This window comes from Amphichorda felina (genome assembly GCF_050947745.1).
Source record: "Amphichorda felina strain 45539 chromosome Unknown scaffold_4, whole genome shotgun sequence".
Taxonomy (NCBI): Eukaryota; Fungi; Ascomycota; class Sordariomycetes; order Hypocreales; family Bionectriaceae; genus Amphichorda; species Amphichorda felina.
Genome location: NW_028145046.1, coordinates 2556215 through 2570653, shown reverse-complemented (window position 1 = coordinate 2570653; position 14439 = coordinate 2556215). Strand labels below are relative to the sequence as shown.

At 36.0% G+C, this 14439-nt stretch overlaps 2 protein-coding genes across 2 annotated transcripts; one reads left to right on the top strand and one right to left on the bottom strand.

Moving 5' to 3' along the window:
* Positions 1 to 6955: 6955 nt before the first annotated feature.
* Positions 6956 to 10133, top strand: ACO1O0_004587 (uncharacterized protein; the record flags this gene model as incomplete). The annotated part of the gene is made up of 4 exons (XM_083194026.1): positions 6956 to 8541; positions 8602 to 8790; positions 8860 to 8964; positions 9467 to 10133. 4 exons carry the CDS (start codon positions 6956 to 6958, stop codon positions 10131 to 10133), a joined length of 2547 nt encoding a protein of 848 aa, XP_083050974.1.
* Positions 10134 to 11581: 1448 nt separating this feature from the next.
* EXO70 (GTP-Rho binding exocyst subunit EXO70) lies at positions 11582 to 13545 on the bottom strand (the record flags this gene model as incomplete). The annotated part of the gene is made up of 2 exons (XM_083194025.1): positions 11582 to 13272; positions 13332 to 13545. 2 exons carry the CDS (start codon positions 13543 to 13545, stop codon positions 11582 to 11584), a joined length of 1905 nt encoding a protein of 634 aa, XP_083050973.1.
* Between the last annotated feature and the right edge of the window lie 894 nt (positions 13546 to 14439).

Here is a 14439-nt window from a genome sequence, read left to right as displayed (position 1 = left end):
TTCCTAAGGCTAAATTATATTAATCTATTATAAATATAAAGATACTTATAATTATAAAGGTATTCTTAATATAATAAATAATAATATTATTTTTTTAATATTAATTATAAAATTATTATTATATATTATTTAAATTATAATTAATTATATTATAGATAAATATAAGCTATATATAATAAAGAAATATAATAATATATAGGCTATCTAAGTTTAATTTTAATATTTAATACTAATTAAAGATTATTAACCTAGTAGATATATTATGCTTTAAGAGGGTAAATCTAAGAGACCCTAAGGAGGGAGATATATTATATAAAAAGTAATAATTTACTTACCTTTTTATATTATTTTTATTATAATACTAAAGAATATCTAATAGTAAATATTATAAATTTTATTTAAAGAATTTTTATAATATTATCTTATATAGATAATACTATTAACTTATAATTAAATAAAAAAAGTATTTTAATATATTATATTATTTTAGGTTTTATATTATAAATATATTATTTTATTAGATTAGAGATTATAATATCTTTATATCTATAATATATCTATATTAATAGGTATAAAAATTATATATAAATATATTAATAAGATTTTAATAAATAATTATTAATATTTAATTTTATAAATTAAATTTTATAAATTAACTTAATATAAGATTAAAAAATAATAATATAACTATATATTTTTTGATATAAGAAAATAAATTATTTATATTAATTTAATTATTTATTAATATATATTATAATTATTAATTAGTATTATTACTATAATATTAAGATTTAAAGGAAATATTATAATAATATTTATATAATAAAATAATTAATATAAAAGATTTTTTTATTATTTATAAAAATATTTAAGTTTTAAATTATATTATATAGCCTTTATAATATATTTAAAATATTCTAAGAATATCTTAAAAATATATTATATAAACTTATTAATTATACCTATATTATATATACCTTTATATTTAAATTATTTTTTTAAAGGTATTATCTTTAATATTAAAATAAAATTTAAAGTTATAGCTTATAAATATTATATTTAATATATATATTAGAATAAGACTTTTAATATATTTATATAGATATTATAATATTATATATAATTTTATTTATATTTAACTAATTTCTTTTTATATTAATAAAATAATATTTAATCTTTTCTTTATCTTTAAATAAAAAAAACGATAACTAAAATTTCTTAATAAAAACTTAGCTTTTTTATTATTAATAATTTTATATAAAATATAAATATTAATTTAATATATATCGAAATAAATTAATAAATTAAAATATAATATTTATAATTAATATAATAAAAAATCTAAAATATTTTATAATTTAATCTAAAATCATTAATAATATATTAGTTTTATTATTATAGCTTTAATTTATTTTTATAAGGTTTATAATAAATTTAGTTACGTTTTATATTAAGGTTTAAAGAATTAATTATAAATATAATTATCTATAAAGATAATAGTATTTTATAATAACTTTAAATATATAATATAAATATAGGTATAATATTAATTACCTATTTATTTATCTACTTTTAATAAAATATATTCTTTTATTAAATATTTTAAAATCTTTTTAATTTTTATAATTATAAAATATAATCTATATTAGAGCCTTCTAATTAATTAAAAGATCTTAAGAGTTCGATTTAAATAAGAAATAAAAAATAACTTTTTATTATTATATTTAAAAGTTTAAATTATTTTATTATAGTTTTTTAAGAAATATAATTAATTATAATTATATATATTAATTATTTTAGCTTAAAAAACTATAATAAATACTTTAATATTATAATATATACTATAAAATAAGTTTAGATAATTAGGTAAGATAATAATAATAATAATCTATTATATTATAAGATAAAAGGTTTTTAAGTAAGCTCTATAATAGTTATATTTCTTTAATAGATAAGGTATCTAAATATAAATTATATAATTAAATCTAAGGTTTTAATAATCTAGATTTTATAAATCCTATAGTATTTATCTATTATAATTATCTCTACTTACTTAAATATTTTATTCTTTGATTAGATATATATAATTAAAGGATTAATTTTATCTTTATTTTTCTTATATATTTATTATTTTTTTAAATAGGCTAAGTATAAGATATTTTATTATATTTAATATATACCTCTTTTTATACCTAAGACTTAATATTATTTCTTCTAATATCCTTTAATTTAAATAAACTCTTATCTCTTTTTTAATCTAATCCCTAATAATTTATTATATCTAATATTAGTTAAATATTACTTTTAACTAATATATTAGTAATAGCTAGGTTTATTATATAAAGAAGCTAAATTTAATACCTTTTAATTTTATTAATTTATATTAAAAATACTTAAAAAGCTATTATCTATAGTACTATTTTCTTATTATAGTATATCCTTAATAAATAAGTTATTATTTTAAGGAATATAGATATTAAGGTTAGATAAGGGCGTAGATAGTATAATAGTTGACTTGGGATATATTTAAAACCTATATACCTTATAAATTATTACTAAAATTAAGAACTTAGTAGATAAACTATAAATCAAATCCTATATTATATATATATCATTAAAAAGGGATTATTATTATTATTTAATATAATAATAGATATATATAAGTTATAATATAAAGAATATTACTTTAATTTAATATTATAATTAATATAACTAGTAAATTAAAGCTCTAATTCTTTAAAATATAATATAGAATTATACTATTAAGTAAATAAATTTAGTTATTCTAATAATAAGGTAAAATATAAGCTAAGCTTATATATATACTACCTTATTAATAAAGCTATAAGTAATATAATAATAAAGCTAATCTTATAATATTTTATATAAGCCTAAATACCGAAGATATATATTTTTTAAAAAGGAATAATTATAATAAATAAGTATTATAAGGTATATAAACCTTAGTAATTAATATATTAAATCTAATTATACACCTAGCTAGTATCTATATACTTTATTTATATAATAAATATAAAAACCTTTATATAATTTCCTTAATAAGCTTTAATATTATAATATAATAATAGATTAATTCTTAGTATTATTTTATTTAGCTACCTATTAACCTTATCTTATATTAAATATAAGTTTTAGTATATATTATATAAAGCTTTTATAAAATAACTTTAAAGAAAACATAATTAATTATTAATTCTAAAGGTATATATATTTTTTTATTATAATAACGCTTTTACCTTAGATTAATATTTTATATATTAAAGAAATAATTTTTATTATAAATTTAAATTCTTATATAAATTATTTTTATTATTCTTTAATATTAAGATAATCGTTTAAAATACGTAGGTTAAAATCTAATTATTAAAATATATTTATTTACTGATTATTATTAGATATAATTTAATAATATTTTTATTAAAGTAGATATCTTTATATTAATAAAAAAAGGTATAATAATAATATAGCTTTTATATTTTTATAAATTAAATTTTTTTTATAAGAATTTCTTTCTACTATAATTAAATTAATCCGTTTATATATTATTATAATAATAATAGATATTAATATCCTTTTTTATATAAATCTCTATATATATCTATATTATTTATAATAATTTATTATATATTAAAATAAATTCTTAGTATTATAAGTAACCTTAGCTTTTATAATATAATATTATAGGTTTTTAATACTAAATAAATAATATTATATTCTTCTTATTACTTAATTATACCTAAAGCTTATATGAAATAATCATTAGATAAAAGTAAGATAAATAAGGTAAGATCTAATTACTTAACTTTTTAAAAATCTTATAATAAATTAGGTTTAAACCTTATCTTTACTAATTAGTTATATCTTATAATTCTTAAATCTTATAATAATATAATATATTATATTATTTATTAATTATATCTTCTTAAAATATAAAATTATAAATAAAATTATAAATAATAAAAGAATTATCTTTATTAATATTTTTAATAAATTTTTTATATTAAATTATATAAATAATTATTTAATATTATTTTTTACTTATAAATAGATAAATAGATAAAATATTAGAACTAAAAATTTAAATATTACTTTTAAATATTTTATTTAAAGAATTAATTTAATTAGATATAATATCTACCTTTTACTAAATTTATATATAATATAGTAATATACTTAGCTTATAAGAAAATAATTCTAAGATTATTATAGGGATTTTAATTAAAATAATCTAATAAAAAATTATAAATATATATATAAGTAATACCTTAATAAGTTATTAAGGATATAAGAATTAATAAGAATATATATAAGCTAAGATTATCTTTCTAAATATAAGTATATAATATCTCTAATATTATATTATTTGAAATTTTAATTATAATAATAAAGAACTAATAAAGCTAATAAATTATTTATTTATAAAAGAAAAAACCTATAAATTAAAAATGTTATTAGTTAAAAGTTTACTTATAGAGATTATATTATATTAAATAAAAGGGTTATAATAAGTTAGAAAATATATATTAGAAAAAATTAAACTTTATAGATTAAAAAAATACCTTTATAAATATAGATAAAGATTTTAAAGTTATTAAATAAAAATATTATATTATAAAGAAATAAGATATTATTATAATATTAAGGTATTATTTTTTATTATAATATTATAATAATATTAGCCTATAGTCTATATTATCTAATTATAATATAATAAAGATAATATATAAAATCTTTATTTAATATTAGAAAATAAAACTCTTAAAGATATTATAATAACTTTATAGTTATTTATCTTTATCCTTATTATTAGATTTATCTTTTAAGATATTAGGTAACTTCTAAGCTTTCTTTAAACCCCTAAGAATAATCAGTATATATATTATTATAGTATTAAGATAAATTAACCTTTATATATTCTTTAGTAATAAGCTTAATTATATAAATTAAAAAAACTTAATATAAATATAAATAATATAATCTAAGATATAAATCTCTTTAAAAGTATTATTATCTTTCTCTAAAGTAATAATAAAAATAATAATAATAATAATAAAGATAAAGGTATAAGATTTATAGGTATTATATAATAAGGCTTATCGGTTAAGATAATCTATTTAACCTTTTAGCGTTAAGTATTAAAGATTTTATAATAATATTAGTATATTGATATTATAATAATCTTAGGAATTTCTAGGCTAACTTTAAGAGATCTTATAACTTTTTATTATTAGATTAGATATAATGTTTACTAATAATATAATATAGATAATACTTTCAGGACCTAGCTATATCGCTATTAGTTACCCTATAGCGTTATACCCGATATATTATAGCGATGTATTAGAAATATCGCTAGAATCTTTATCTTTAACCTCTCTACTAAAGCCTAATAGATATTTATTATTATTATTATCTTATCTAGCTAATTAACCTTATTCTACGTTATTTTTTTTTTATATTTATCTACAAAGTATGTAGGTATAGATTATATAACTAGGTCTAGGGTATTAATAGGCTAGACTCTCTATGTCCCGGGATTCTTATCTATTATAAAGCTATAGCCTTATATTAAACTACTATTAATTATTACGATATAATTAATAGTCTAATAAATGATTATTGATTAATTAACTCTCTATCCTATCTCTTTAGCTATTTATATTCTTATTTATTAGATTGCCCGTTTAACTAATTTCTATTTAACTAATCGGGTCCGTCTATCTAACTAACTAAGACGCTATATCATTCATAAAATTAGGGAGGTGTAGCTACTCCTAGTTTAATACCTACTTTAGTAAGGTAGCGAGACTGTTAGCGCTAACTATGGAGTGCTAAGGTTATAAGTTAAGCGAATTACCACGATAGGCTAGGGAGCAGCAGTGATTTCATCATAATGGCTCATACTATATCAGTAATAGTAGGAATTGCTCTTAGCTCACATGCATAAAGCGGAGCCAGTAACCGAGTGCTAATTAGCCATCGGGTGTGGTGCACGTGTGGATTGTGGAGTAGGTGAGCTGATATGTCTGCCTTAGTGACTCACCCCGCTTCATGTTATCAACCTAGACGCCGGGCCTCGCGTGAACAACCAGTCAGGGGTAGATGGTGATTTGTTTCTTACAAGGGCGAGATGGGTCACACATGTTTGTCGATTCGGATATATGGGAGGGCCGCGATGGTGTTGCCGTCGGACGCTCGTTACATACTCCTACCAACCCGTCGACAACCTTGAGAATCCCCAACACCGCTGCCTCCATCAGTAGCTAGCAAACACACCGGAAATCTACACGCCCTGGTCCTGCGGATATACAATAATCAGACCATGAAAGTCCCGGAAACCCGAACTGAGGGCGCACTTGCGCCCTCTACGGACACGGCGCTCTGCCTGATACCCCCACAGCAACTTTGGCACCGAGTAGATGGGCTCCGTTGCCTTCATGAAAGGGCTTACGGAAAATGGCCACCACATGTTAGCCTGATTTACCCATTTGTGAAAAAAGAGTGCCTTCAAAATGCGATGGATACTCTCGGCCGCCTCGACTTGAACCCTCTTACGGGGGATATACTCCCAATATACCTGGACGAGGCCGATGTCTTTAGCCATAAACATCACAATACGCTATATATCCGACCTAGGGGTGAGGATGGGGAAACCCTCCAACGACTGCATCGACGCCTGATGGGTGCGTTAGGACGCGAGTGCAAAGAAACCTTTCACCCGCACATGACCATTGCCCAGAGCGACGACTTGCTGTCCGACTCCCATCGGTTCCTGATGGAGAAAGTTCGCCTCCTAACACCATTCAGATGGGATGCCGGCCAGCTTGCAGTGCTAGTTCGAGATTGTGAACGCCCTGGTACTCCGCCTGGACTGCGTGAGATGAGATACTGGGGCTCAGTGAGCCTTGGACCAGGCCCTCCAGTGCGACTGCACATGCCTGCAAGTTTCTATGGCCCCGAGGACGACGAATTCTCTGCGAAGCCAACACCACAGACGTCCTATCATTTTCAGTACCCATCTAACTCATGGGAACCATTACGGCACGCAGAACTTCCCAATCTGCCCCACTATAACCCTGATCGACTTATTGTGGCGTCCTACAACGTTCTCGCCGAGTTCAAGTGGCCCCCGAGTTTCGAAAGACACTCTAGGATTCTGGCAAACATACTCTCCGACCGAGCAGCGGCCGACATTATTGTACTGGAAGAGGTTACGGACCAGCTTCTCTCGTCCCTCCTTGCCGACCAGAATGTCTGCTCCAGATACCCCTATTCAACCCACGGCCCCCCTGGCCAACCCGATGCTGGGCCGTTACCGAGTCTCCTGAATATCATTGTCATGAGCAAATTCCCTATCCAGTGGAGTCGTTTCCCTTTTCGCCGAAAGCATAAAGGAGCGGTTGTGGCGACTTTCCCTTCAGTGAAGAACTGCGTCTCGCCCGAAACTACTTCGTTGCCTCTAGTCCTTGCGGCTTGCCACCTCTCTCACGGCTTGGTCGATGCCGCTGTTGTTGCCAAAAAGACTGAAATGCGGATACTACTAGCACACTTGTCTGCCGAGTTCCAGGACCATCCGTGGATCATCGCAGGGGATTTTAACTTGCCCACCTCCTCGTATAGCCTGGACATGGCACGGAAAAGGCAAGACATCTCACACCAGTCGTACCATTATATCAGGGGCTTTGACACCATGCTTTCTGACATGGACCTTCAGGATGCCTGGGTGGCGTCACGGGTCGTATCAGGGGACTCATCGAACGAAATTTTGGGCCAGCACCTCCTGAGCGAATTTTATGAAGGAGAACAGGGTGCCACCTTTAATCCTCTCACGAACGAAATTGCCGCCAAGATGGCTGGCGGAGGAATAAACAACCGTCCCCAACGATACGACAGGATCTTGGTCAACAGCCACCTGCACCTCCGCCCCTGCCGCTTCAACATGTTTGGAATCCCCTCGACAGGGTCTAGAGAGGACCCTGGCCGTGCCGCTGCAAGCGATCACTGGGGGATTCGGTGCCTCCTCGAGCGTCCGGATTTACAAATGCTTGACACAAGTGGTGCTGTTCAAGGAGCTGCTCCCCAGCTTAGCAGGGCTCCAGCATCCCTCGGAGGGCTAGAGGAAATCAAAAAGTCCCTGAATTTCCGAGGATGTCTACCAAATGATGAGGACAAGTGTAATCGGATCCAGGCTGTGAAGCTACTCGAACGTGCTCTGCAATGCCAGGGACACGGCGAGCTCAATACCGACTTTCGTAGCGGAGCACGGCTTATTCTGATAACAGTAGGGTCTTACGCCCTCGGTGTCTGGACTCCCTCGTCGGACATAGACTGTCTTTGTGTTGGCGAGATCAGCGCGAAAACCTTCTTCTCGCTGGCTAAATCGAGGCTGCGAAAATATTCTTCTGAAGGCATTGCTATACTACGGAAAGTCAGGGCCAAGTCCGGGACAATGCTGGAGCTGGATGTCAGGGGAATCAGGGTTGATTTGCAGTACTGCTGCGCCAAATCTATCCTGGAACAGTAAGTTGTATCCCATTTGGCTCCCTAGTTAGGGACTATTGACGACTCAACTCGGTCTAGGTTCCCTGATGTGATGAAGCGGCCATCGTCCGACCCGGTATTTTCATTGCCAGCTTCGACACTGTCCAAACTTAAACCGCTCCGGGATCTCTTTTATCTCCAAAGGTCAATACCCGACATGGCGCAGTACCGGGCTGCTCACCTCCTGCTTAAGGAATGGGCAAAGGACAGGGGTCTGTACGGAGCCAGGTTCGGACTGCTGGGGAGTGTACACCTCTCCGTGATGCTTGTGCCGATTTGCAAGGCATTTGCCTATAGTTCTGGGTCGGTTACTGTTGGGGATGTTCTGGTGTCCTTCTTCCACCACTACGCCCGCTTTGACTGGACACAACACGCGGTATTCGACCCGTTCTTCCATGGCAGGTTGAAATACCACCGCTCATTTCGGGAGCCACTTTGCCTGTTGGGGTGGCACACGCCTAGCCTGAATACAGCTGCAAACGCCTCTGTGCCCACAGTTAATACGCTGACAACGGAACTCCGTCGCGCCGAATCTCTACTCTCGCAAGAATCCATGACGTGGGGTCAGTTTCTTGATCCAGGCCCTGTCGGTATAGACGGAGGCCAATCTCTTTCTTGGGGAGCAATGGACTTCTTACAGTCGCACAAGAGTTTCGTGAGGATTGACATGCATTATTGGGGGTCATCATCGACCGTGGGAGTCAAATTTGCTGGATGGTTAGAGTCGCGTTGCGTCATGTTGCTTGTTGGTGAGTTGCTATTTCTATCACGTCTAGCCCTCCGTCGCTTACTTTGGTATAGATCTGGATAGAAAGGCCCCCACCCTCGCAGCCCGCATGTGGCCACAGCCCTTTACCGAAGAACCTACTACTATTGACCTGTACTATGGATATGAATATCAAAGGTGCTACCTCATCGGCCTCAATTGGAAGGGGAATAGTGGTGAGTTGATGGGGGAGGGAGCGGCCAAGATCGCCAAGGGAGCCGTTGAAAGCGTCCTCCGCCAATTCGAGACACGGATGCGTGGAGATGAGAAGTATTTCGATGCAAACTGTTGTTGGTTGAGTACAGAGGTCGTGCAACGCAACGAGGTAGAGTCTCTTAAATCAGATTGCCGCCACCTCGGTGGAGGTAATGGGGAGCATGGTGTATCTGAGGACGAATCGGGCTCGGAGGACGAGGACCAAGAAGAGGATGAAGATGAAGCTGGGGACCAACGATGTCATGCAAGAACGAAAGTAGGAAAGGTGGTGTCACAACGTTACCAGTCTTCCGAAAACACTCCAGCCCCTGGGAAGTTTCGGACGGCAACAGACGTTATGAACCGCCTTCGTTGGGACCCAAGTATGGATAGCAGCGACTATATCATCGGGTACGTGGACCGCTTCACCGGTACTCAAGAGAAACGCCTTGAGCTATGGAAGACTGAGCAAACGGACGAAGAGTTCATCCCTCAGCACCGGATACTGTACTTTAGGCGGTGCAGTGATGGCGTCATCGTGTGGGAGCGTAGGAAGAGGGTTGATGACGTTTTTGGGAGTGGTATCCCCAAATGCGACAACGGCGTGTAACAGAATACTAATGTACTCAATTTATTGCTCAGATGTGGTTGATGGATAGTCGGGCACGACCTCACGGCGAAGCACAAATACGATCATGACGGTGTCTAGAGAAACCATGATATGATGAAATGGCTCAGATCATGATTGTTTTCGCGTAGCTTGTCTCTGTTGGCAGTTCTCGCGTAGCCTGTCTCTATTGGCAGTATACTACACCCTTATCCTATTAAATGCCAATATCATGCATGCATGCATGGGTGCGCACTCCCGTTGGCAAGCGTTGTTGAGACATGGCGCTTTTGTCCTCTACCTGTCGGTGACAATGGACTGAGGTACCAGACAAGATGCCAGCAGTTAGCCCATGCCTATGTTCTTTGTTGGCAGCAAGGAAGGACTGGCAAAGAACACGTGCCCGCCGGGAAGGATTGCGGAGGCGGCTGCACTGGTCATGCTGACCTGCTGTCCATTCAGAGTCGCACACATGCACGTCGCTTGGGGCGGGTGTCATCATGGCAGTATCACGCATGAAGGCGCCCCAGAACATATGAATGGGGATCCCTGCTACGTGCAGCCGTGTCACCCCATAATATTGGCTATCGTCGCACCATTAGCCTCACCCTGCGCCGCCCCTTAGTCTGCTTGGTAGAGACTGATACTAGTGCTGTGCCGTGCCATTAATAGGTCGACCTGCGCTGTCTGCACCATGCAGAGTGCCGTTCATAGTAATTATTTAAGATCCTGAATCCCCAAGAACCCGTCGAGCTTTGTCGAACCCTCTGCCACGTGAGCGAGGGGTTATATTGAAGATCTTCTTGGGTCGTATAGCGGAGGCTATCATTGCCGACACAATCTTTCGATCTTCATATTTGACCCATCATACCAGCGAAATTGACACCGCAAAGGCAATCTGATCCAATCCGATCCGTGCCATGGCCGACCATGAGATTCAGCCGCTTGTTGACGAGTGCTGCATCAGCTGCTGCAAGGCAAGCGACCTTGGCACTCATGACTACTGTGGAACGTGTTACAAGTGTTCCCCTTAAGAGATCGACCTCCCGGCGCCACTGACAGCGCGACCGACCTTGGCAGATTCGTATCTGCTCACAAGGACTCTCCTGACCGGTTCGACTATGAATCCTCTGCGTTTTTTGGTTTCTTCTGTTCTGGGAGTATCGGCGTTGGAAGGGCCAGTTGAGATTTGCGAATTCGCAACACAGGCGTTGGATATACCGGGTAACCAATGATTTTGTTGTCGTTTGATTGTGAGGACAAGTTATGTCCTTAAGAGATCGATATAGGCGGTGGTATGGAATGGAGAGAAATGCTGTGTTTAAATTCGCTCCGTGTACTCCAGACCCGTCACTGGATAGGGACGCCGAGGCAGGGGTTGTTGGCGCCGTTAGATGTTTGATGCTGGGGTTCTTGTAGTGTGTAATGTTGATCGCTGAGATGATTGAGGCTCATGATGCTAAGCTGACAAAGACGGCTGCAATCGATGACTTGTCGTACTTGACATATTTGCCCTTGCCCTTGTCAATTTCGTGATATCGATCCCAAAACCTCTCATAAAGAGGTTGTAGTTTGCGACGAATATCCTCCCCGAACATGGAGCGCACCTCACGTTCCATGCTGTATGATTTGTGCCGTGAAACCATATCCTCAAAGGAGCTGTTGAATTGTGTGAATTTTTCCTTGATTTTGTCCTTGTCTTTGCTGCTCAGGCCCTTGACGACAGAGGCCGAGTCTGCAGGACCAGATGTCGGCCGGTGTGTTCGGTTTGTGTGAATGGTGTCAAACAAGTGGATGGAGAGATCTTTGCAAACGTCGGTGTACATCGCAGTTGACTTCTTCCGCCACTGTTCTAGTAAATCTAGACGCGGAGAGAGGAGTGGAGATAGGTCCGAGTCAATGATCATCCGTTCGATGATGATGACACTGTTCGCAAGAAATACACCCATCACGGATTTGCTCTTAAGCATCAGCCGAGCCTTGTGCTCTAAAGAAGAGAGGAGTATCTCAACAGTATCAAGGCAGTAGTGACAAAAGATGTCCTTGCCGTCGGCGCCAATGTCGAAGGAAGCGAGGCTCGGAATAGCGTCTGAGGGCCGGGCATTTCCTGAGGCGGATGCTTTCCAACCACCATCACCCAAAGACACCATGATGCTGGAGATAGGGCGTAGAAACTCAACCATGGTCTGCAACCGGCGCATGGTTTCCGACACAATTGGGGTCGGAGCCCCGTCTCCCGGAAGACTTTGGAGTCCACTGACTTTGCGCTTCATCTCCTCGATCAATTCCGAGAGAGATAATTTGGCAGTTTCTCGTACCGGCTTTAGGGCTGCGGCTAGCGAGCCTTTGAGCTCGCCAGTTCGTGTTTCCAGTTTGCCAGACAGGCCGGAAATTATCTCAGTGATTTCATAAGCAAGATAGCAGTCGGTAGTGAGGTGAGATTTGATGTGGGAGTTTAGCTCGCGAAGGGTTCTCGCCAGCTCTGTAAGAGCAGGCTGACATGTCGATTGGAATACCAGGCCCCAGTCGTCGCGAGTAAAGATGCTACAGATGTTGTCATACTCGGAAAGGAAGATGCCCTCCATGGCCTGGGCATAAGTACCTATACCATTTGTACCTGCCCGATATATGGCACCGGGGTTTTTCTTCTTGGCTGTATTGACGCTGGCGGCTGCTAGATTCGCTAGTGACGAGGCTAGATACGGTCCACGAATGTCGGCATAAATTCTCGCAACAAGAGACTCTGGGCAGTCCCGTGATTGATTCTCCACAACGTGGGAATACACGAGCCCAAGGCGAGCAATTATGTCTTGAGTGAGAACGGGAAACGGCTTGTCCTTCGTGATGTAGTGTAGAGGTTCGATGGAGCGGGGAGTATCTGCTCGTAGTAGCTTGTCGAAGTGGGCCTCAAGCTGGGTGTTGCCAGACTTAATAAGGCGGCCCAAGTCAGCCATAGTGCGCTGGTTGGCGCGTAAATTTGATGTCTGCATGTCGTTATATGACTTGTTGAGGCGCTTCATCGATGCGAGATAGTTGGGCAACCCGGCCTGGTCTGGTCCAGAGCGAATGATAGCCTCCTCATCGTTTTTACTGTCGGCAGGCTGGCGCAAGCGGTCGATCGCAGCAATGACGGCATCAATATCTATAGCCAGCATTAGTTCATCGACTACCCTTGACCTGTCATCCTTGGGGTATACGAACTGTGACCAAGGACCTGAAGGCGTCGAGTCTCGCCATTGAGGGGCCCTGCAACGTCGCGGACACTCTGGCCACTGGAATCCAGTCGACCAAGGCTGGCCTGGATCTTTTTTGTCAATTGCGTTGTCTTTTCAAGGCGAGAGTTGAGCACATCAACTTCGGCCCTGGCCTCCTCGTCCACGGCATGGCTGCCCTTGGTAGCTAAGCCGACTGCCATCGTCTTGGGGTTGATGGTACCCTGAACGGGGGATAGAGGATCAGAGGGAAGAGGAATAGCTAGCAGTATAAGTTGAGAGGACGGGCGACCTGGTCCTAGTCTTGTGCACTGCGTTTAATCGCGTCATCGGATCTCGGAGTTGTAGAGGAGCTTCCTGTGACACATGAACGAAATAGTGTGCCTAGATGTACTCTATAGGTATTAAGTAAGTGGGTGGGTACGGAGTACTTATCAAGTATACTTATGGAAGTGGTACGAATAAGTCCTGACCAGGTACATATGCTACTGCATTAATCCGCGAAATTCCCTGCCTTAGCACTCCGCAAAACTGCTCGGTTAGCTTAATACCTTATCAAGGTTAGCGTAGCATCGATAGGCTTTTAGATTAATACGGTACTTCGTACTTCCTCTTAGTACCTTGTACTACTTAGGTAATTACTTACGCGGGCGACTCCCGTTTCTAGAGGTAACGGAAGGTATTAGATAGGTTCTCGATAGAATATAGATTCTCTCTGAAATAGCTTAACTTTTATAGGAGGCCAGGAAAGATCTTAATACCCTTTAGAGACCATGTCTATCCTTTTCAATCGTCTCCAAAAACGGGGTCCCCCGCGTAAGTATTCATACGTCTTTAGCACATCGTAGTAGTACTTACAGTAGTACAAGTAAGCTCACCTTTTGATTAGCTTATGTAATGCACTACTGTTGGAAACCACTTTACACGAACCTGACGCGTGAACGCGTTGATGGGCCCCACTATCCCTCTCTCTGGCCCTCCCTCTCAATTCCTTGAATACATCTGAACCCTCCTCAGCCTCAGTCCGCCTCTCCCGCCGCCAGTGAAACAGCAACGCAGCGACCTGGAGGAAGCCATGGACTCATTCATGCTCCAAG